The 23,147-nt window shown below is 50.4% G+C and overlaps 1 protein-coding gene and 1 long non-coding RNA gene across 4 annotated transcripts in view; one reads left to right on the plus strand and one right to left on the minus strand.

The window, feature by feature from the left end:
• Window positions 1-23,147, minus strand: part of LHX4 (LIM homeobox 4) — a 57,018-nt gene that overhangs the window by 33,186 nt on the left and 685 nt on the right. The window contains exon 1 of one of the 3 annotated variants that reach the window (XM_014845386.3): window positions 13,705-13,982. The exons of 1 other annotated variant lie outside the window; for it this stretch is intronic. In XM_014845386.3, the coding sequence (XP_014700872.1) occupies window positions 13,705-13,780 (76 nt within the window). In that variant the 5' untranslated portion in view covers window positions 13,781-13,982. One more of the 3 variants, XM_070497594.1, reaches the window with a different exon arrangement.
• On the plus strand, window positions 324-22,400 carry LOC139042030 (uncharacterized). The gene is made up of 3 exons (XR_011498223.1): window positions 324-9,757; window positions 20,856-20,964; window positions 21,605-22,400. It is a non-coding gene; the product is annotated as an uncharacterized lncRNA (long non-coding RNA).

The raw sequence follows: 23,147 nt of genomic DNA on the forward strand, positions 1-23,147 counted from the left end.
TTGCAGGGGATTCTCCCCACTGGGTCAGGGTGGGCCACCCAAACTCGGGCTTCCCAGAGAGGGGCCTTGGGACCAAACTGGGGTCCTCTGGTTTGGCAAAAATGTCAGAGACATACTAAGGGGGCTTTTTAAGTTAAAAAATAAAATCTTCCCTGCTATATTCCACTGTAGATTGGGGGGGGGGGTCTTTTTTTCTTTTAAAGATTGACACCTGAGCTAACATCTGTTGCCAATCTTTTTTTTTTTTTAATTCTTCTCCCCAAAGCCCCCAGTACACAGTTGTATATTCTAGTTGTAGGTCCTTCTGGTTGTGCTATGTGGGATGCGGTCCCAGCATGGCTTGATGAGCCACGGTGACATGTCTGTGCCCAGGATCCTAACTAGCGAGACCCTGGGCTGCCAAAGCAGAGTGCTCGAACTTAACCACTGGGCCAGCCCCGGGGGGCATTTTTTGAAACAAAGATAATGTAGAAATGGTTTAAGAGATCCATAATATACCAATAATAATAGTAAAACCAGGCGTCAAGAACCTGTTATGAACTGGCCAGGTCCTGAATGTATATTTCCTCAATAATCCACACACCTTGGTCAGGAAGGTATTGTTATCACCCTCATTTTGCAGATGAGGAGTGGAGCCTCTGAGAAGTCAAGCAGAGTGCCCGAGGTCCCACAGCGGGAGAACCAAGATTTGAAAACAGCCTGTGCTTAAGGTGGGCTAATTTGACCTGAGAGCCGGGGGTCTGAGATATCGCCTCGCCTGGGTGGCTCTCCCCTGTCATTTCGTGGAGGAGAGATGGAGTCGTAGAGACAGTCTCAAAGCTGCTGTGACGAGGGGACACATGAGCCACTGGGCTTGCACTCCCTAACAATTGGGCAAATGGAGATGTTTGAGGCACAGATTTAGATCCGTCAGGCAGAGTATGCATGTGTTATATGGGACAGACACAATGCTCAGGGGAGGGCTGGACGCAGGAGCCCCTGTCCCCCTGGTCCCCTCCATCCAGCGGCAAGGTGCCAGCTAGTGGACAGCATCTGTCAGGTTCAGATTCATCCCTGCCTGTGAGGGGGTGGAGACTTGTGAACCCAGACCCCACACTTCAGGTGACAGCACCCTGTGCAATTATTTAGATTAGTGTGAAATGTAAGCAAGCTATCCAGAAATTTTTCAAAGAACAACAAAGTCTTTATTTTTTTTCACCCAATAAATTATGCTTTCTTTTTTTTTTTTACAATTTGGAGAGACTGAACAGGACAAAGGTCTCCTACCAGAAATAAAATTGTAACCAAAATTTCCAAGGGGCAAGACGATTTCCAAATCCCTAGTGAACCCCACTTATTTCATGCGGCATTTGATATACGAAATTCCATTTTAGAAACTGGAATTTGAGCAGAGTCTTGGAGTCACTGAGATAAAATTGGATCTATAAACTCAGTTTCCAACGTGAGGAGTCATTTCACTTAAAATGAAAATTTGTATCTTATCTGCACACAAGTGTCCTGTGGTGATGCTCTCTGCTGGGCTCTACAAGAGTAAACTCAGCATGAAAACACAGCAACACGCCTGGAACAGCCAAGGAATCTGCAGAGACGTGGCACAATACATTCTCCTTCAGCAGGGCCCATCCACCAGAATCTTCTGTGCCCTGCAGAGTGACACGGCTCAAGGCACAGACTTAAGTCCACAGGGAGAGCAGGTGTGCACACATACAGACACCCTTGCCATCCATGCAGACACTCTCGCATACACTCACAAAGACACATATTCACACATACTTACAATATACATAAAGACACACATAACACAGACACACTCACATAGACACACACATAGGGAAGTACAATCACCAATAAACAAAGACACACCCTGAGACATACACACTCATACATACACAAAGGCACCCACACATACTACATTCACACAGACACACACACACCTATTCACATATACCCAGACACACATACACACACTCATATGTACACAAACACACAAATGCCACAGATACTTACACACACTCACACATACACATAAATAGGCACACACACACATCCTTACACACAGGCTGAGGCATCACCATTCTGGAAAAAAAAAGCCAATTCTTCTAAAGTCAAACTCTGTGGAAAAAAAGCCATCACCGAATGCGGGAGCTGTCCAACCCTGGAGTGGTGGGGAGAGTGGGCAGTGAGTGAAATAGGAAGCTAGGAGGAAGTAGAAACATTCTGTTCAGCTACTGTTTTGGAAAACTATTGGGGAATTTGAAAGTTTTCAGTTCTGTTTAGAGTTTATATCTTCATATCTTTAGGTCTGCCAAATTGTTTATAGTAAATCCTGGATCAGAGTCTGAGAGACCCGGGTTCAGATGCTGATTCTACCATGTATGTGATCTTGGACAAACTGCTTAACCTCTTTGAGCCTTGGTTTTCTTATCTGTAAAATGAGGATATCCAGTCACTCAGGGTAGCCGTGGGATCACATCAGACAGTGAGTATAAAACATCTAGCCCCATAACACCTTTGTCCAAGCTCAGTGGTCAGCTCTCTTCTCCCTTCTGTCATGGCCAGTCACCAACCAGATGAATTTGTATATTTAAAGTGTATCAAAATTATTTCATGCTTCATTATTTCCCAACATAATTTTTCCCTCCCTCACTGCCCTCCCCATACGCACACAACACTCAAAACTCTCCTCCATCCCCTTAGTTCCAAAGCATCTGGAAGATGTACACCCCTTTCTAATCAACATAATCCCAGAGTATAAACACAGATAACGAAACATTACAAGGTTCAGTCTTTTCGGAATAAACGAACCTGGCAGATTCTTTCCTCCACAGAATGAGGGCAAATTTGCCAAACCTTGGTCCTTTCCCTCCATGTGAATGGTGACAACATGGTTGGGGGGGGGGGGCCCACCAACTACCTAACCTCACTTCACTTTTGCTGTAATGTATTCAGGTAAGAGTGGACTGAGTTCAAATTAACATCGGGGGCTTCTGGCATTTTTCTTGGAGACATCTAAATGCTTAATGGACAAGTGACTATTTCTTATTTGATAAGAAATGGCTAAAAACCCTTTGCCTGTAGACATATCTACTTCTTCATCAAGGAAGCTTATAAACCCCACAACATGATGCCCAGCCCTCAAGTCACTGAAGTACCACAGTGGGGGTGCACAGGGCTTATTTTTCAGAGCGGCCCATCAGGAAATAGATTCCATTTTAAATTCCCAAATTCCTCCAGGAGTGAAGTTTCAGAAAGCTGAGAAATAGGAAATGGAAGAGATCAAAAGGTCTGATGTGGTCCGTGGTAGACCGAATTGCCCCTACCCCTGTGGTGATATATAATAAGCATTGTGCATATTTATCCCCCACTCGAGTTTCTTCATTTCCAAGAGACTGCCCTCAAGGAACCGGGGACCACCATCACACATTTCACAGTTTGTGTGTGTTTGTTTGATCGATTTTAATTCTTTGAAAAATGGTGTTTTCTATCTCTTTGGTCATAGATGATCAATAAACAAGGTGAGGAAGAAATTTTTTTCCACTAAAGAGACTAACACTAGACCCAACACACTTGACAATGACTTCTAAAATGTATTTAAGAAAGTGCACCTTTCTGGGGAAATGAATTAGAATTTCAGATATTTCCATTGGAACCATAATGCTGATGAATACTGTAATATTTTTAAAATTTTAAATATTTTTAAAAATATTAAGTTACTTTGTACTGAGAGGAATAATGTTCATTTAACCACGCTCGGAGCTCAGATTAATATTTTGTAAAATTTGGACTTTGATGCACCATCCTGGAGTCCTGGGGAGCATTGCTTTTTAACTGCCTTTTGGACAAATACAGTTGCTTTTTTTGTTTCATAATTTGACTTGACACCTAATGCCCTGGACAAAGTTTTCCTTGCTTCTTTCACGCTACAGAGCTGGGATCCGTGGGAGATGCTTCCAGAGCTCCCTGTTCACAGACCCCACAATACTCCCTGTCGGCTTGTCCATCCTCTCGGGATACCCAGGAGCACTCCGGCCCCCTCAGGGCAGCTCCATCTGCAAAATGGGGACCGGGATCCTGGTCTTTAAGATCACCAGCCCTCTGAACTTTGTGAAGTACTTGCCAATCTGCAAGTTCATTTACTCTTCCCAGAGTCCTTGTGAAAAGTGAACTTCTGCACTTAAAGGGCTTCCCTAAGCGCACACAGTTGGGAGCCAAACTGGGGCTAGAACCTTCTTTTTCTCTGGGACAGATTCTGGAGCTGACTGAAGACCATGGTTTCCAACAGCGCCCACCAAAGCCACCTCTATCTGGTGGTTTCCCCCCCCAAATCCTTTTGCTGGTAACTTCACCCCAGGAGTAAGTAGTTTTTTGAGCTCTGTCTTAACATTTGACCAATGTATGTTTCGGAAAATATGTAATTTTATTTATTTAAGTTTCTTTACTGACTACAAACTGAAAGGAGAAGACAAACGGGGTTTTAAGGAAACACATATACAATTGAAATATTATGCAAATGTTTTTCTTGGAATTCTCCATTCCTTTGCCACATATGGGGATGGGGGGAGGGGACAACAGCCAGTGGCAGACATCGCTGCTCCTTCACCTAAGGCTCCCTGAGCGAGTAAGCAGGAAGATGGTTTTGAAAAGGCAGGCTGGGGAAATACTCTCAGTGGGGGCTCATGGATTTAGTCTCAGAATGACTAATTCTAAAGTGTGTCAACGTAAGGCCACAGGACAGACCAAGTATGGCCCCGTGGCTGCCTAAACTCATGCCTAAGTTCTGGAATATCCAAGTCTAAGAATTATAACAGAGGTATAGTTAAACTACAATTAAATTAATTGAAAGTCCTATTACTGGATACGTATTTCAAAACTAAAACTTCCCAATTCAAAGTCGCCACCATCACCACTAACAATAAAATCCTGTTTTCTGATCACAACTCCCCTTTTAAATCACCTGATAATTGTCAGTGAAGGAACCGAGGACTAATTCATCTCTGCAGCCCACACGCAGGGTCAGCCTGAGACCCAGGATGCAGTTTTACATGACGAATCATGACTAGATGTGTCTGGGGTTTTTTTCCCTCCTGGCTCTTTATTTGCCATTTCCCTATTGAAGACAATTCATTTTTTACCGAACATTTTATAGCTTCCTTTTTTATATTTTTCCTTATTTTAAACCAATGTATCTTGAAGAGACCATAACATAATTTTCCAAAATGTTTTAGAAATTTCCTCTTAAGGGATCTTCGTAACCTAGTGGAAGAATCTCATAAACAACACAGCTGAAGCACAAAATTCCCATATTAATTCTTTAAAACAAGGAGAAAAGGCACATTGAATTCTGTGGCATTTTGTGATGGCAATGACAGCGCTAAACATAGAGATCTGGGCCAGCCACAAAAATATTGGGGAAACTCTAATAGAAAAAAAACCTGGCATTACAGTTAAGGTAAATTATATTCTCTACTATAATGATACTCACTTAAATGCTTTAAAAATACATCAATCTACACATCTTACCGTCTTATCTAATTTCTAGTTTTTTCTAGTTTGTGTTGACAAATGACTAATACCTAGAAAAAAGTCAGGAAATCCTCACATCAGAAATGATCATATGCAACATTGTCTTTCCCCTCCACCTCTCCTCCAGGTACTATTTATTTCATTCGGTGGTTGGGGGTCCCTTTGAAAATCTCCTTTGTTCTTTTTCTGCCTAGACAGCTGAAAAGTAGTAACCTCTTCAATAAAAGATTAAATTCAAAAGTATCCTGGAGATAATTTCGATGTTACCATTTTAAGGCTGAATTTGGATAAAATTTAATAGAAGGAGTCCCTGTAGTAAATAAAATACACAATGTAAATATGTGTTTGCAGGCATAGGCTTAGCTTCTAGATTAGATATTGACACAGAATTAGTAATCTTCAGTAGAATATTGAATATTCTCAGTAATTGCAAATAAACCAGAAAATCACATTAAACAAACCCATCACAGTGTATGGAAATGCTGGGGACACATCTTTATTTCCACTCCATTTTCACATTTAATCATTGCTAAATCTTCGCAATGTATTTTTCTGATGTCTCATTCTGTAGCAATATTCCATATGTTTGGCAACCTCTCCCTCATAAGAAGAAACTTTCAATTAATTTGGCTGCAAGTTTTGTCTCTATTAAGCTATTCCCAAACCAATCCTTTAACCCCCTAACATTATAATTAAAGCAAATTATACTTTAAAGGCATTTGGGGGTGAGGTACCGCAGTAAAACATCTGTGGCTAAACCCAGCCTGACAGAGGGAGCGGAGTGGGGAGATCTGAGAAAAGAAATCCACCAAAATAACAACAGGAGTCAGGACTTGTCTCCCAAGATGATTTTCCTGTCCACCACTAATACAGTTAACCCAAAGTACATTTTCCAAGGGGGAATCAATTTCAATTTTGCCAATTATACCCAACCTGTCTACCTACTCCCAAGGGCAGCGCCTCAAAATGGTTGATTTGTGCTCCGTTTTGATCAGGGCTCTGCAAAATTGAGGACTAAAAAAGGTAAAACCTCACAGCGGCATCTATTTTTAGCTGATTTCCTCCTACCACAAACAACAATAGCCCAGCTCGAAGGCAGCTTCTGTCTTGGTCCCAGAAATGGCCCTTTTCTCCCCAGGCCACTAGAGTGAGAGTGAGGGACCTCACCACCCTGCAGCTTGCTGACCGCTCACCCCCAACGAAACCCCTGTGCAATGAATTCCTGCACAAACCCCTCTTCCTCCCGCAAAGACCTCACAAAGGAAGGAAGGAAGAGACAGAGGAAGGGAGGGAAGCAGGGAGGGAGAAAGGAAGAAGAAAAAGAGAGACAGAAGGCAGACATTTAAGCCAAGATGGAATTTTCCTAAAAGCTGTAGACGCTGTTGGCTCACATCTGTGTTATGGGCATTGTTAACACTCACTCCAGGAAGGGAGAAAAGGCAGAAAATCATTACAAAACTAAATCTGCACCCTCCTATCGCCGCCATCTCCAAACCCAAACTCTACACTGTAATGCATCTGGTGCGGCCACAGCAAACGGCCCCTTCAGTCCCTGTCCAACGTTGGGTTTCTCAAAGTGGGTAACAGCACCCCTTCCCTCCTCGCATCAGCTAAACTGGTTCCAGGTCTCTGTACAGCCCAGAGCTTCTCAGCTGGAATCCCCATAAATTTCCCTAATTGAAAGAAATGACACAAGGTCCCTCCATCCAGCTCCACCAACCCTCCGCCATCCACGACTCTTCAATTTGGAGGAGACTAGTTTCCCAGCCAGAGAAATCCACCAAATATCCCGCACCCCTGACCAAAACAAGGGGCTCAAAGGAGATTTCCCAACAACGTGATAGAGAGAAAGGTTAGCCCCTGTTCATTGACTTTCCATCGCTGGACAACTGCAGGTGCGACCTTCCCTCCTCTTCAGCCACCCGCCTCCCCAGCACCAGCGCCTCTCCGGGTTCTGTCTGCTAATGCGGGGCTAAGTCCTCACTAATTGACGGTAGCGCAGAGTGAAAGGGCACTAAAATCCGAGGTAAATGGGAAGTTAGGACAATGGAAATATTTAGGACTTGAGGCTGTCTACACCTGGTCAGCGGGGTCATCAGGTCACTGTGCAAAATCCAAGACGCTCCCGTGGCCGTGTTTTTGTTACTCAATGGGAAGAAATTGCTTTGCCGGTCTCCCGCCTCCCTCGACCCCCACCTCACCGCCAGCAGGACTCGATTTTTAAAAACGCAGTCTCCAAGACGTCTTGAGGACTCGCGTCGGTCGCTCTAATCCCCAGAGCATTCAGCCCACATTCTTGCCTTAACCTCGCTTTGTTTGTGGCGTGTCGGGAGGCAGGCACACCTAGCTCTGCTCTTCCCTCCTGTAACTTCCCGCCGCTCCCGGTTTCATCCCGCCCTGGCTTTCCTGGTAACTCCTTCATGCTTAGTTTCACTCTTCAGATCCCTTTAAACGACATTCGCCTGGCCTCTAAAAACAAGTTTTAAAAAAGAAAAAGCCCCATCCTGGAAGAAGCCAACCTCTGAGCGCCTGGGTCCCAGGCCAGCCGCGGCTTCCCGTGTTCCGCGGGCGCAACCTGCAGCCCGCGCCATTTCGCCTTCCCGGGCGCACAGTCATCAACAACCTCCCCGGGTCGAATTTCATTTACTTCCTCGGCTGCCCAGGTAGAGACCTCGGCTCCCGAGCCTGCCACGTTTCGCGCGCTCGTCCAGATCCGCCAAGCCCTGGAAGCAGGGCCGGGAGCCGAGGCTCGAACTCCAGCAGGGCGCGCGGACCCGCTCGCTGCCTCCAGGCTGTGCGCAGGAGCCGCTCCCAAAATGCGAGAACCGCTTTCCAAGGGTTAAAAAGTCACCGAAAGGCTCGTGCCGCCGGCGTTGGGGTTTAGTTTTGTCTTCCCAAAAGCTTGGCGCGAAATGGGTCTGGGGAGGAAGGGAGGTTTCACCCCGGCCTCCCCTCTCTGGGCGCGCTGTCCGCGCTCGCGCCCACCGCGCCTTTCCCCGCGGAAAAAGTCTGCCACCGCTCCGAAGGGGCAGGAAACGGGTCCCCGGCTTGGCCTATCCCAGCTCGCTCAGTGGCGCTCAGGAGAGTAAGGCAGCAAAGGAACGGGCAAGGCGGATGGAGGGAAAGGGCCGAGGCGCAGGAATGCCAAAGGATGTGGGCGGTGGACGCAGAGGCCGTCCCTCCCTTGGTCCCTTCGCAAATACGACCTCCACCCTGGGCTGCGGGAGGCGGTGTGCGCAAAGCCGGCTCTCCCTGAAGAGCCGCCCTGTCCGCACCTGTCTCCATCGGCAAGACCTCAAAATCCCAGGGTGCGCATCGAGCGAGCGCTCAGCACCCTGCGCCGCCGGCAGGTGGGCAGCAAACGCTTGTTGAAGGAGTTCATCGGCAGTTGCCCGGGCCACCCAGGCCGGCCCCTGCCCGCGGGGCGGAGGAGGACCTCTGCCCCGGTGGCGGCGAGGTCACGCAGGTCGCGCTCCCAGACCCGTGGACGCCGCTCCCTCCCAGCCCCGCCTAGCTCTGGTTTTCCGCCAGGCTGGACCACGACCAACTCAAGTTAGGTCTTCCTTCCTCTTCTCAGTCCCAACTTTCCGTATTCCCTGGACACTGGGGACCACTCGATGCAGACCTTCGCCCCTCACCCGCCCCACCTGCCTGTTCCTTGTCCTGGTTAAATCGTCAATTCCGCGCCCTGAGCGCCCTGGGACTGCGGCTTCCCAGGAGGGCTCCCCTCCACCCTCACTGCCCTCTCTGATCTGAGGCAGTGGAACTCAGGAGGCCGGAGCCCGCTCGCCCGGCGGGCGCCCTCGGCCATCTGCCGCCCCAAGCGTGGCGTTGCCGCGGTCACCTGGGTTTCTCCAAATTGCTTTCTGGGTGTTGCGCAGCTCTGGCCCGAGACTGGGGCTGGATCCTCGCGCTTAGAGAATCCGAATCCCCAACCTGCGAGGCCCTAATGGACTAGCGGGGACAGCCAGTCTGACCTTTAAAAGTTGGCTCTCGCCTAAAAATATTTCTGTGATGCGGAGAAGGAGGTTTGCAGTTTTGGGGGCTGCTGTTTGAATTTCTGGATGGGAATCTGCTAGAATCTCAGTATCTCTCTTTGTGTATGTGTATATATATCTATTTTTTCATTTTTACCCCCAGCATCACGAGAAAAGGCAAGAATGGAAAGAACAGCGAATCGCTGCTCCAGAGTTTGAGAAAACTTTCGATCCGGGAAATGAGTCCATTCCACCAGGTAAGAAACGGCCTGTAAGAGGGTGGTAACATCGGGGCCGCGAATTCTGACACGAACGGAGCTGGGAAATTTACCCCATGCACCCCGCAGGAGCCCCAGGAAGGGAAGAAAGGATAGTGGGACGTCCCAGAGAAGTCCTTCACCCAGATTCTACCAAATACAAAATCAAATACCCATTTCCCACAGCGTCGGGGTTCGCAAGAGCTGCAAGAAGTAGATATTTTAGGGGACAAGGAAGGAACAGGAGACGCCTTAAGCCTGCTCCCCATTACCACCCCCAGCCTGGACCAAGCCAGCGGGTGGCTCCTTCCTCCTGCTCGAGTCAGCCCGCTCTCCAGCCAGCAATTCGGGGAGCCGCCGCTGTCGGTCGTCCTTTCCCTCGGTGCCCCGGGAGACTACGTGGGAGATGGGCCAAAACCGAGGGCAAGGGGCAGCTAAAACGCCCACCTCCCCGTATGTCCCGCACGGTTCAGAGTCGTCTTGGCCCGCAAGAGGGCCAGCAGGACCCAGATGCGGGGACGGGGGTGGGGAGGAGATTGTTGAATTCCGGGAGGAAAGAACTTCGGGGCGGGCTTGGGAGGCGCTCACCGCACCAGCGCTGCCAGGGGTCCGGCGCCGTGCGGACTCGGACCTTGGCGTTCCTGCAGCCCCGAGGGAGGCGGAGAGGTCGACCCGGGCGGAGGCAGACGGTGCCCGAAACGGGAAAGATCCGCGACCCTAAATCATGGGCCGAGTAGCCGGCACCCACTAGCTTAGGACGAGGTCTCCTTCTGAACCTATCCACTCGGCCGGAAAAAACCACCGAACTCTTTCAAGGGGGTCCGAGGCCCGTGCTGGACACGACCCCGAGGGTGCCACCTCCTGCCACTCAGGGCAAGAAGCCAGAGTTTTGTATTCCTTAGAAAACATTAACCCGAGGCGGGAGCGGAGCTGCCCGGCTGCCCTGTCGGGTCCGAGAGCAAGGGGGTGGTGCTCTCCTCTCTACGCCGAGATGCTCTTAGGATCGCTCCCAGCCTCCTCCCGCCCTATTCTTCCCGAGCTTCTTGCCCAGGCCGACGCCCCTCAAACCGATGCAGACCCCCAAGCTTGTCCCGGGAAGTCCGAGCAGGGCGCGGGCCCGATCGGGCCGCCCCGGGGCTGTTGGAACCACGAGGATCGGCCCGGCCCCCAACCTTTGCGGGGTGAAGCAGGAGGAGGGCGACCGCGCTGACCACGAGTCTGCCCGGGAGCGAGCAGTGGGGGCGGCGGGGGCCAGAGTGTAAGGGAGAAGGCCGGCAAGAGAGAGAAATTATTACATTATTTGCCGGTTTCCTGGAGGGAATGCGCCTCACCCATCCCCAAATAAGCAAAAGAATATTCTGACTGCCGAGGAAACAAACTGGATTCAAACTCCTTCTAAAATGCCCCTAGAGGCCATGGCACCAGAGGCACCGAGGTTAGGGGATCCCTAGATCTGCGCCCCAAGTGCTCCATTTGTGGTGGCTCATAGTGAAGAAGCCCAACATGTGTGTGTGTGGAGGAGGGGGCGGGGGGGGGGGGGCAACTCAAACCTTCCAGTTGGCGGGTTGGAGGGACCCCGGTGGGAGAGAATTTTTGTTGGCCCCCTGCCCAGGTTTAAACACAGGCAGACCTGAAAGTACCCTTCTTCCTCCCAGAGGCCCAAGGGTTGTCCCCCATCCCCACCCCCACATGGAGTTCTTAGGCCACTGGGCCCCATGTCCCAGAAAAAGAATGGCTGTATGTGTATGTGAGGGAAGCACACCCCACCTCTGCTTGGTTCCCAGCACCAACACCCTAACAGCCACATCCGCTGCAAGGGGGTGAGTGCAACCCACACACATCCCCAAAGGAAAACAAAGGGGGATCCCCAAGTCTTGAGGCATTGGGTCCCTCAGTTTGAGCTGGTGCCTCCTCCACTCGAGGCCCCACAGAACCAGGGCAAGACAAAAGGAAGGACAGACCACTTGCTCCTGGTTCGGCCTCGCCTCCCTGGGCCGACGGGACGAGAGTCCCCTTCTCTACCTCATTAAGTTTTCCACAGGAGAAACCCAGACTGGGAGCCCTGGCGCAATGTAGCTCTGAAGGCGAGTTCTAGGCATTTTAGGAAATCGCGTTCCCGACGTCGAAATCAAAGTTGTCTCTGAGTAAGAGAAGCAAAAAGTGACAATCTGAGAGAGTGTGTCTGCATCCCAAGAAAGGCCGTCGGAGCAGAGCACAGCATCCTTGGTTGCAGTCCTAACAGGCCACCTACGGACCACAACTGTAAACGCAGAGACGCACGGCGTAACAAGGACTGGAGTCACACACGCCTTGCGCCCACTCACACACCCCTCTCACTCGAGCAGAGCCACAGTCAGCTTAAGGACTTGGAGCCCCTTTGCCAGAGTCTGTGTTTTTGTTCTTGCAGGGGCTGAGAGCCCGCTCCCTCCCTGCCTGTGTGTGTGTGGGGGGGGGGGGTGGCGTAAGGGGGCAGTGAACCCCCAACGTCCTCTACGAACACATCTTAGTCAGCAGTAAACTCCCCAAGGCATGGCGCAGCCGTGGAACTGTTTGCTAACAGTTGACAGAAAAAGACACAAAAGATAACTGCAGGAGAGAATCAAGAAACAACCTAAATAGGTTTGGGTGAAGCTGTCCTCTTCTAGTCCCTTCTCAAAAACTTCCCAGGGAAGCCTGGGACGCGCGCTTGCCAGCCTGCCCTTTTGAGACACGGCCAGGGCAGAAACCCTGCCTTGGAGAGCCGGGGCGAAGGAGGGCGCGCTCGTGCGCCCTAGTTCGCAGGTAGGCACCTCCGTGGATGAGCCGATCCTTGCTTAAACCTCGAGGATGTAGCGACCGCTCCACTAGAGAAGTCCCAGGCAGAAGCACGGCCCCTTGGCAAGCGAAGTGAAGGAACCCTTCGTCTCCCCACGGTGCCCAGGGGCGTTCCGCAGAGCCCGCGAGCCTGACGCGCAGGACACACGCGGCGCCCGCCACGCGCGCGCGACACCCCGGGACCTGCTTGGCGCAGATTCTCCATCCGAGACTCTGTTCCGGAGTGAGAAACAGAGATTCTCTCTGAAAAAACCCCTGCGCGCACACACCCATACAAACGCAGAGACCTGAGGATAAACACTCCCCGAGCTGCAGCCGCCTTGCTAATTTCGGACGCGGGAAAGAAAGCCGGCGGGCGGGCGAGTGAAGCGCCCCGCATCCTCGTCTCTCCCCTTCCGAGTCCAAGCCATCCTGAGAGCCTGCCCTCTCCTGCGCAACGGCTGTACCCCGAGTTCACAACTTCGTCCCGGCTCTTCTCCCTCCCCTGCATTCCTCGGCTAGCTGGAATATGGCGAGTGGACTTTCTCACTAGGAGCAGGCAGTCCCTGGCGGCGCAGGCGGCGGGCGCAGCGGGTAGCAGCAGCTGAAGACGCACCAGGCGCGCACGCCCTGCGCGCGGGGACAGAGCGTGTGGCCTGGGCTTCCGCGCCGCCAGCCCTGGGGGCGGGGGACGCGCTCTCCAACTTCCCGCCAGCTGGGGTGAAGTTGCATAGCGGTACTGGGAGCTTTGACCGTAGCCCCGAAGAGGAGGGGGAGAATGACTTGGGGGGACCACCCCAGCCCTCAGGCCTGGCCTGCAGCTCCTTCCCCTGGTGTCCCCAGACAGCACTCTCCCCAACGCTCCTAGAAAAGCCATGGGGCTGGAGATGCGGGGTGAGGTACCCCTGGCTCGCCTCGAGCATGATCCGCAAGGCTTTCACTTTCGGCCCCAAAAGCCAAGAGCCAGGGCCTTCAAACACACTCTGGCCGGTGCCCCTGCCCTCTGACTGCCTCTGCCCCCAGGCCGCCGGCCCCTCGCCCCACCCGGCCCCTTCGGTCTAGGCTCCGCACAGCAACTGGCTCGCCCCGCACTGGCCAAGGGTGCTGGCTGTCTTGTTATCAAATTAAATCAGCGAGAAAGGGGGGAGTCTTACGTTGCATCGGCACACCAAGCATCTCCGGGAGCCCCTTGACAGCCCCCTCCGCGGGGACAGATGCGCTCTGCATCATCTCGGAGCGAGAGCCAGCGAGTCGCAGTCTACGGAGATCTCTTGCTCTCTTGCTCAAGCTGGATTCAGAAATTTGAAAATAATAATAAAAAACCCAACCAGGCCGCCGAAGTCACGGTGGAAGCCGGACCCTCCGCCTCTCCGGGAGGATTCCACAGGCTGGCTGGCCCCCTCCCCCCACCAGTCCTCAGTCTGTTTCAAATCCCTTTGATCTCGTTCTCCCTGGTTGGTGCACATCCCGGGTTGAGGAGACGCCGTTGCTGCAGCTCTGGCTTTTTTCCCCTCCTCCCTCCCCCGCCCGCTTCTCTCCCCCTCCCCCTCCACCCTTCGCGTGCCGGCCGCCGGGGAGGCCGCGGTCACCCAGGCATTTTGATTCATTCACACTGCAGGAGCAGCCGTGACGTCGCTTTCCGCAGGGAGGCCCGCCCTTCAGCCAATCCCCCGACCCGGCAGCGGGCGGCGGACCCCGGCCGGAGAGGGGGTCCTGGAGCCCCAGGGGAGCCGGCCGCGCAGGAGGGCGGGGCGGCACGGAGCGGGGCGGGGCCTCGCGCCCGTTCCCCGGTTGCCCGCGGTGCGGGCTCGCGCCCCGGTATAAATATTGCGGCTGGCTCGGCCGCGGCAGCGGGCGGTCCGGGACGGCGGCGCTCGGCGCCCGCAGGTTTCCGCGGTCGTCTGGGGGTTCTGGCTCCAGCCAGCGGCTCTCCTCCCCGCCCCTCCGTTGGGACCAACAGGCGAGGAAGGGCGGGGCAGACCCTCCCGAGGCCCGGGCCGCCCAGCGGTGTCTTTCCCTCGCGCGCTCTCGGTCCCGGGCTTCTCTCCGCCGGACCGAGCGCGCTCCGTAACCAGATGACTCCATCCTTATCCTCCTCCTCTTCTCCTCTGGCCAATTCCTTTCCCGCCGGCGCTTCCCAGCCCTTGCTGTCTCTCCCCCGCGTCTGGCTGAGGCTGGGCCAGGGACAGCCCGTACTCGGTCCGGAACGCGCGAGTCACGCAGCGGGCGGCGGCGGGCCGGGGAAGGCGGCCAGGGGCTGCGCGCGAAGGTGGCGGGGCGCGGGCCCCCTGTGCGCGCCCCCGCACGCCGCGGCCTGCTGCCCTGAGTCCGCTCTTCCCTCCTCCTCCGCCCCGTCCGGGCCTCGCGCGTTTCGCCGGCGGGGCCTCCCGGGCGGTTCTTCCCGCGTCCGCTCAACTCCGTCGTGCCCTCGATCCCCAGAGACCGCTCTGCCACGCCCGCTGCAACCGCGGGCACTTCGAACAGTTCCCGACCTCGTGCGTGGTGGACGGCAGCGCTCACTCGGACACCCGGAGCTAACCAGCGAAGGGACGGGTGTTGCTTATTTTGTTTACAAGACACACACAAACACTTAAATTCTCCACGCAAGTTCCTGGAGGAAATAACTCAGAAGGCCCACCGCCGGGACAGGTCTCCGCGGAGGTTCTCTGATGCTTCCACAGATGCTCTGACGCCGCCCGACTGCAGGAGCGGGGAAACCCATCCCCCCTGCCACAGAACCCAGTGGCTCTCTGTCTCCTGGTCCTCGCGACACCCCCATCCTGAATTTCGTTCCAGAGACTAGACAGACGTGTCCTCCCAGCCTAGTGGGGTCCAGCTCGGATGGGAAGGGTGACTGTGTGCCCTCTCTGGCATTCCAGCGTTCCCTTGCTTTTTCCCCTGGCGTTGTCCCCAAATAGGGACCCCCAGGGTTGATGAAGGAGGACCATGAGGGTGGGGGAGGATGGCGTGGCCCTCTGCGCTTAGAATTTGTCTTCAGTGAAGTCACAGTGACTTTTGTGTGTCCTGGTACTGGGTTGGCATCATCTCTTCCCCTGTTTACCTGCGAACTGACTCCAGCGCGCCAGAAAAAAGCAAAGAACCCGGTGATATTTTCTGTGTTTAACAAAATGTTTTCTACAAAGATATAGCTAGTAAACAAACACGACGAAATGCCAGCCTTGTTAGCAAAGACATGCAAAACAAAACATCTCAGTATATACCTCTTTGTTAAACGACCAACTGGGGGTAAAAATCGTAGCATTCAGTGCTGGTGAAGGTGCTTCGAAACTGGTACTCTCACAAATATTGCTGGTGTGCTTATCAACTCTAAAATCCGTTTGGAAAGCAATTTGGCAATATGTATCAAACCTATAAATTTTTCATACCCTTTAGCTCATGTAATTCCACTTTTGAGTGTCTATTCCATGGAAATAAAATTTGGAAAAAAGTTTCCTACGTGAGGATGCTTATTACAGCATCTTCTTTGTTGTCATGTTTTGGAGAAAAATAACCTACATATGCAACAAAAGTGGTTTAGTGAAGTATATTAAATTTGCTTGGTCATATGTTATACAATTATGGAAACTAATTATGAAACCTAGCAATATGGGAATGCTTGTGAAATAACACATTTTAAAAAAGCGGGATGCAATATTGTATGATTGTAAGTATGTAAAAATGTTAGTCAAAGATAAAAGCAGTGATAACACCCATTGTTGACTAGGGTGTGAGGAAATTAGAAAAAAGTTTTCTGGTGGGGATACAAAGAGGAACAGTGTCTTCTAAGGGCATCTTGGCAATATGTTTTATAGCCTAAGAATGTGATGGATTTGACCCAATCCATATAGAAATTTATCCACAGAAAATAATCAAGATTATTTATAAAGATATAATTGCAAGGATGTTTATAACATTTAAAAAAGAGAATAACCTATATATCCAACAATGGGGGATTATTAAATAAGTTAGAGTAAATAAAATGAAATGTTATATAGTCATTAGAAAATACAACAGAAGGACGTTTAATAATGTAGAAAAGTGTTTGAGATGTATTACGAAGTAGAAAAAAGAGAATATGAAACAGTATGAACTTTAGAACAATTACCTAAAAAAGTAACATAGAAAAAATGTGATAAAATATAAAAGTGGTTATCTGTACAGTGAGTATTTTTATTTTCTTCTTTTTACTTTTTTCACTTTCTTCAATGAGCACATTCATTTATAAAGCAGAAAAAACAAATAAAAATTGTTTTAAAAAACATTGGGAAAAAATTGGAAGGAAATATATCAAAATGCTATTCAAAAGTATACCAGGGAGATGTATTATGGAAGTTTTTCTTTTTTCTCCTTTCCAAATTTTCTATAAAGTGGTTATAGTTTTTCAGTAATATTATTAAAAGATAAATATTTGTATGCAGAGAAATGGAGAGCATATGTGGGAATTATTTTTATAATTTAAAATTCTATTTTTAAGATCCCCTCTGCAGCTCCTGCTCCCCAGGGATGAGCCTGCCCAGGTCCTACCCTCTTCTTGCTGCATGTCACTAGCCTGTCTCTGGGTGAGGGGCAGCATTACTGTGGTTGGGGCTCTTTTGTGCCCAGGGCCAATTCAGGCAATGCCACTTTCACCTGGAGCCAATGGCAGAAGAGCCCAGGGAAGTCCACTTGGCTCTCAGTTCTTACACTTGTGGGCAGCAGCTGCCCTGCACCCCTGCGTGTTCCCACAGGTACACACGATGCAGCTCAGCTAATAAATGCCCATTCCACATTCCAAGACTTTTCCAGAGGCATTTGCCTTCTTGTATGAGCTGGGTCCCATTCCCAAGCTCTCCCACTAACATCTACATCTGCCAAGGCATTTCATCTCCCTTCTGGGGCCTCGGCTTTCCCATCTAATGAAACCCCAATAAAAAGTTTTCCTTAAATAGATTTTTTTTAGTGCCTATTGCTGCTGATAGTAACAATAGTAACAATATAATAGCATATGGTGGTAATAATAAAAACCAACATTTATTGGAAGTTTAAAACTGTGCCAGGCACCAAGCAAGGTAAGTCCTTCTACCTGCATCATTCCATCTATTCCTCACAACTCAGTGTTATTATTATACTACTTGGATGAAAAAAACCGAGGCTAACAGAGGCTAAGCTAGGCTCTACCTCCCAGAGAATGGGGGAGTAGCTGAATCCCACAGGAAGACCATTAGTTAGATCTATTTGGACTTAAACTTCTGAGCTGACTTAGCAAGGCTTTTCTCCCTGAAAGATGCCCAGGGCTGGCAGGTGACCTCTCAGGAGCAATGGTCCTCAGAGCTGACTTCAGACCTGTGCCTTTCAGCTACAACTCAGTCGGAGGGTGGGCACCAGAGGATGGGCCAGCGGTGATGTGGCTTTCCCCAGGTCTAAGTTCTGTCAGGGCAGTTGGTCTATATTCGGTAAGAGGAGCTAGTACTTTCTGGACATTTACACATTATATTTCTGGGAACGAAACCCAACATGTCAGTGGGTCCGATGCTGAGGGAAGAATCTCCAGAAACCCAATTTAGGAAAATGGCTATAGCTTGCATTTGTCTAGCACTTTACATTTTACAAAGTTCCTCCACATATTTTATCTCATTTGCTCTTCATAATCATGTCTGGGCTTGGGTATGATTATCGGGAAAAGGAGAGGTTAAGTGGTTTGCCTAAGGTCACACTGCTAATAAGTTGCAGAGCCAACTGGAAATTAAATCCAGCCTTGACTCCCAATCTGGTGCTCTTTCCATCTGCACAGCAGACTCGCGTGTCTTCTAACCCTTGCATCTAGGCGCTTCACAGAGTGGGCGAGTTCACCCTCCGACGCCAGGAATCCTGAACCCTAGCCTCTTTCTCTACTGAGGACCCAACCCACCGCCCCTGCTCCCCGCCACCACATCTCCAATCATTTCCTCCTTGTCCTCATTCCTCTCAAACTCTCTTTTATCATTTGCATTTTGAAACTGTTTCCTTAATTATTCTCCTGCTGTTGGAAACCTGCTCTCCCCCATCTCTGTGGCATCCTTTGATTTATCTCTGTCTGGATAACAGCTCCCCGATTCTCCTTGGGGAATTCAATTTTCATTCATTTTTCTGCTGGGCTAGATTGATAGAGACCCTCTGCCCTGGTCCATATTATTCATCTCAGCAGAGAAAACCAGGGAGACCAACCCTCAGCCCGGCCCCTGGGGAGCCACTGTCTTGTCCAGGGAGCCACAGGGAGTTCTCCAATAAAAGGACAGAGGCCTTTGCTCTTCTCCATCTGTCCACCCGGTCCTTCCAGTCATTTGTCACAGGCCCCTTTCGTGAGCCCATCACTTCGTCATTTGTCTCCTTCTCTTCCCAGAACCTTCCAGGGATCTCTCTCTTCTAGGATGCCGATCAGAAGGCAGTTACTGCTCATCTTAAACCTGCCCTGTGTCCTTGACACAGGAATTTAAGGGACATGGAAGAGATGGTCCTGTACTGGGGCATCGAACTCTCAAGATAAGACTCTGAGTCAGAGAGTGGCTGAGAAACAGAATAAGAAAAGGATGTTGGGATCCTTAGAGGAGGAAGAAAAGTGGCAATAGCTAACACATCGCCAGCACGGCTCTATGTGCTCCATATGTATTAACTCATTTAATCCTCACAAATCCTTTGAGGCGGATACTATTATTATCCTCATTTTACGTGTGAAGAAACTGAAGCACAGAGGGGTCCAGTGATGTGCCCAAGGTTGCACAGGTAATAAGCAGTGGGGCCAGCATATGGTCACAGATAGTCTGGTTCTATCTTTGCCAGTAGCACCCGCATCCTCAAATAACTCTTATTTGAAGGTCGCTGGGCACAGCTAGGTGGTGGGTCCACGTGGAGTACATTACCCAGTAAGGCCAAGTCCTCTGAGATCCTTCTGTATAGCCATCACACTCCATGGCCTGTGTGCATGGGCAACGGGGGAATAAATTAGGGAATTTGGTCTTGTTCTAATCTCAGAGTTTATTTTCTTTATTTCTCATCAAAAGTTCAGAGTATCTTAGATCATTTCTTAATTCAGGCATTCATTGAGTATCTATTGTGTGCCAGCTCCTCGATAGGCCCTGGAAGACAATGACCTGGAGTGCTAAGTGCACAGAGTCCATAGCTTACTTCGCTCCAGGACTCCCAGCCTTCCTGTCAAATAGTGTCAGCAAAGTTCCGCAGGTGCATCTGCCTTCCTTGTGCTGGGAGGTGGTTGGAGAACGGTTTAGCAAATGTTTGGATTCTGGGCTCAGAGTACCCACATGCAAATCACAACTTAGATACATCCTAATTGGGGTAACCTCAGCAGTTCCTTGCTTTGTCTCTTACTGTCTGAATGGGGTGATGAGAGCACTGTCCTCACAGGGGCCTCTTGAAGAACCCAGGAAGCTTTTCCCCAGAAGTGTTGGCTGACGTCATTATTGCGCCCCCTCTGTAGTACTTTGCCTGTTTTTCTTTTTCTTGTTTTATATTTATGGGAGAAATCTGGGGACAAGAAACTCTCTTGGATGTTTTCAAAGACTAGAACTTGGGAGCTCTTCTTTCCTAAAAACGTTAGTTGGGAAGGAGGGAGCCCTCTGATTGTGGGGCTATTCTTTGAGTTTTTTCCCCCTTTGGGAGTGGAGAAGACCTGCTCTTACAACGTGGTCACAAGGTGAGGTCAATGTGCTCGAATCGCTCGCTGGGTGAAATTTTAGCTGTCTTCTGAAAAGCTCCTGCTCCATCGTGGAGACAGGCACCTTTCCCTCTGCTTGGGACAAGCAAAGGGGACAGGAAGCTACAGCTGGGTGATGGCGGAAGAGGGTTTTCCTGAAAAGAACCTTCTGGTGCAGTGGGTCACCATCAGGGCTCACACCCAGCCCTGTCCTTCCTGACATCAAGGGCAAGCTACATAACCTTGCCAACTTCATTTTCCTCATCTGTAAATGGGGATAAGCCCCCAGACACTGTAGGGTGCTGGTTGGATTAGAGATAATGCATATCTACCCCAGAGCCCAGCGCTGAACACACAGAAGGCACCCATGTCATGGTGGCAGTGGTGAATAATCAGTAGAAATCAGATGGCTCCCTCCCTCTGCCTGCTTCCCCAGACAGCTTCTCCTCGTCACCGTAGCCCTGAGATACTCAGTTCTGTTTCTTCTCCTCAGAGGCTACTCCGCCCACAACCTGAAACTGTGCTCTTTGTTTTTAAAGTTGACAATGTCCAAGTTTATTTAAAGAAAGAACTTGGACTCCAGATGCTGCACAGCCGACACGCTTTCTCCCTTCCCTGTTTACGCTCTTCAATCTCCAGGGCTCAGAGGCCTCCTGAATCCACGAGTGATCTTTGTGCCACCATCTTCATAGTGCTTTACAGTTTGTCAAGGGCCTTCACATACCTTTCCTCACCGAAGCCTCACAAGGTAAGTAGGGCACATCCTATCACGACCTCTCTACAGATGAGGAAACAGAGCGCAGAGAGGTGGAGCTGTCTGCACAGCTAGACTAGGGCTCCGTCCCCACAGCCTCCAACCAGAGGATCTGTTTTCTCAGCCTCTAAAAAGGAGGCTATAAATGGGGAGGAGGAGGGGTGGACAGTCTAGCTGGCTCCATTTGAAAATAGCTGCAGGTGTCAAGGCTAATCTATAAAACAACCCCGTCATCATCTTGGCGGAAGGTTTTTACTGGAGGAGCTTAACTCAGCAGTTTCCACTCAGGAACTGACTTACAACCAAAAAATGTGGATGTGTTAGATGTGGGCCCAGGCAACAGCAGGCTTGTGGGAGAAGTGGTAACGCAGGGGTCAGACTCCCGGCTCTGGAACCAAATGGACTTCAGCATCGATGCCTGCTAGAGGGTGACCCACTCTGAGCCTCCAGTTAGTGATCTGTGTAACAGGGATAGTAACGATACCTGCCTGGTTGTATTGTCACAGTAGGGCCACAGCTGTTCTCACTGGGCCTGGCACATAGAAGGTCCCCTATAATTGTCAGCTATCTTTAGGTATAAGGACAAGGATCCCTTTTACATCTCTCGCTGCTTGGCTTTCTCCTCTCTTCACAGCCCTGGCTCACCATAGGAGGGCTTGCCTTTGGTCGCCAAACTTTCTGCTTAAATATATTGGTCCACAGAGAAGTGACCAGGACACTGTCTGTGACTGTGGCCACTTTTGATGGTCAAGGAAGCAATACTGAGAGCTTTCAGGGGGCAAAGGAGTTCCCTAAGACCTCTCCCAAGGAAGCATTTCACAGAAGACATCAATCCTGCATCTGCTCTACATCTATTTTATGGCTCTGAGAAGTTAAACTCTCCAAGCCTCTGTTTTCCTGGGTTAATTTGTGATGCTAAAACTTAGGTCATTCTGCTGAGAAGGGGTGGTTGGAGGACCACTTGAGATCCAGTATGAAAAGCTCCTAAGGCAAATGCTCTGTGACTGTCCGTTCTGTTCCCCTGCCTCTGCTCCCAGCGCCGCTCAGATTTACTACACACATAAATCTCCTGTGCATTTTGTTTAAATATAGATTCTGATTCAGCAGGTCTGGGACCTGAGATTCTGCATTTCTAACAAGCTGCCAGGTGATGCTGATGCTGCTGGCCTGTGGACCACACCGTGTGGGAACACGCTAGGACTCCGCCGTCCAATACGGTAGCCACTAGTCACATGTGGCTACTGAGGACCGAAATCTGGCTGGTTAGAAATGAGATGTGCTATAAGTGTAAATTACATATTGGACTTTGAAGACTGAATACAAAGAAAAGAATGTAGAATATCTCATTAAGATTTTTAAAACTTTTATTACATGTTGAAATGATAATATTTTGGATATAGTGAGTTGAATAAAATCTATTATTAATGTCATTTATTTCTTCTATTAACATGGCTATCAGAAAGCTTAAAATTACCCAGGCGGCTGGCATTATATTTCTGGTGGCCAGTGCTGTTCTAGGGCATTTGAGTTGTGTGTACCGCATGCGTACCACACATATGCACACACATGTGTGCGGTGGTCCCTTTTCCTCCTAGCACCTAGCATAGTTTCTGGCACTGAGTAAGGGACTAATAAGCATTTGCTGGGTAAATGAGAGGGGAGGATGCCCACAAATGTAGCCCCGCAAGAGGTGGGCCCCACACACTGATGAAGAGACCTCAGCTGCACAAGAGAGCTGGCGGGGACTGAGCAGGTGGCTGTGCCTGAAGAATGACCATCTCCCCATTGCAGTTGACCCTGACCTGCCACCCATCCATTCTCCTTCATCCTTGGTCCCACCCTCTGCTCTTTTCAAGGCAAAGAAAAAGGAATGTTAGTGCTCCCTCTCCGAGGCTTGCCAGAGAAAGAGGATGCTCACAGGACTGCCTGAAGTGCAGGGACCGCTCTGTGCCCCGAGGCTTCCTGCCTTCCCTGAAAGCCACCTCAGCTAATCCCTGGGGACCCCACCCCTTTCCTCTGCTCCCCTCCCCCAGGGTGCTGTTTGTTGTCCTTGCCCGTCCCTGCTGGGGATGGAGGTTGTGGGGGAAGCCCATGACCACCGGCACAGGTCAGGCATGAACCTGCACAGACCTCCGGGAGCCCCTGTCACAGCCCAAGGGGGTCCCAGAGAAAGAGAT

Source organism: Equus asinus, chromosome 25 (genome assembly GCF_041296235.1).
Source record: "Equus asinus isolate D_3611 breed Donkey chromosome 25, EquAss-T2T_v2, whole genome shotgun sequence".
In the NCBI taxonomy this organism is placed as follows: domain Eukaryota; kingdom Metazoa; phylum Chordata; class Mammalia; order Perissodactyla; family Equidae; genus Equus; species Equus asinus.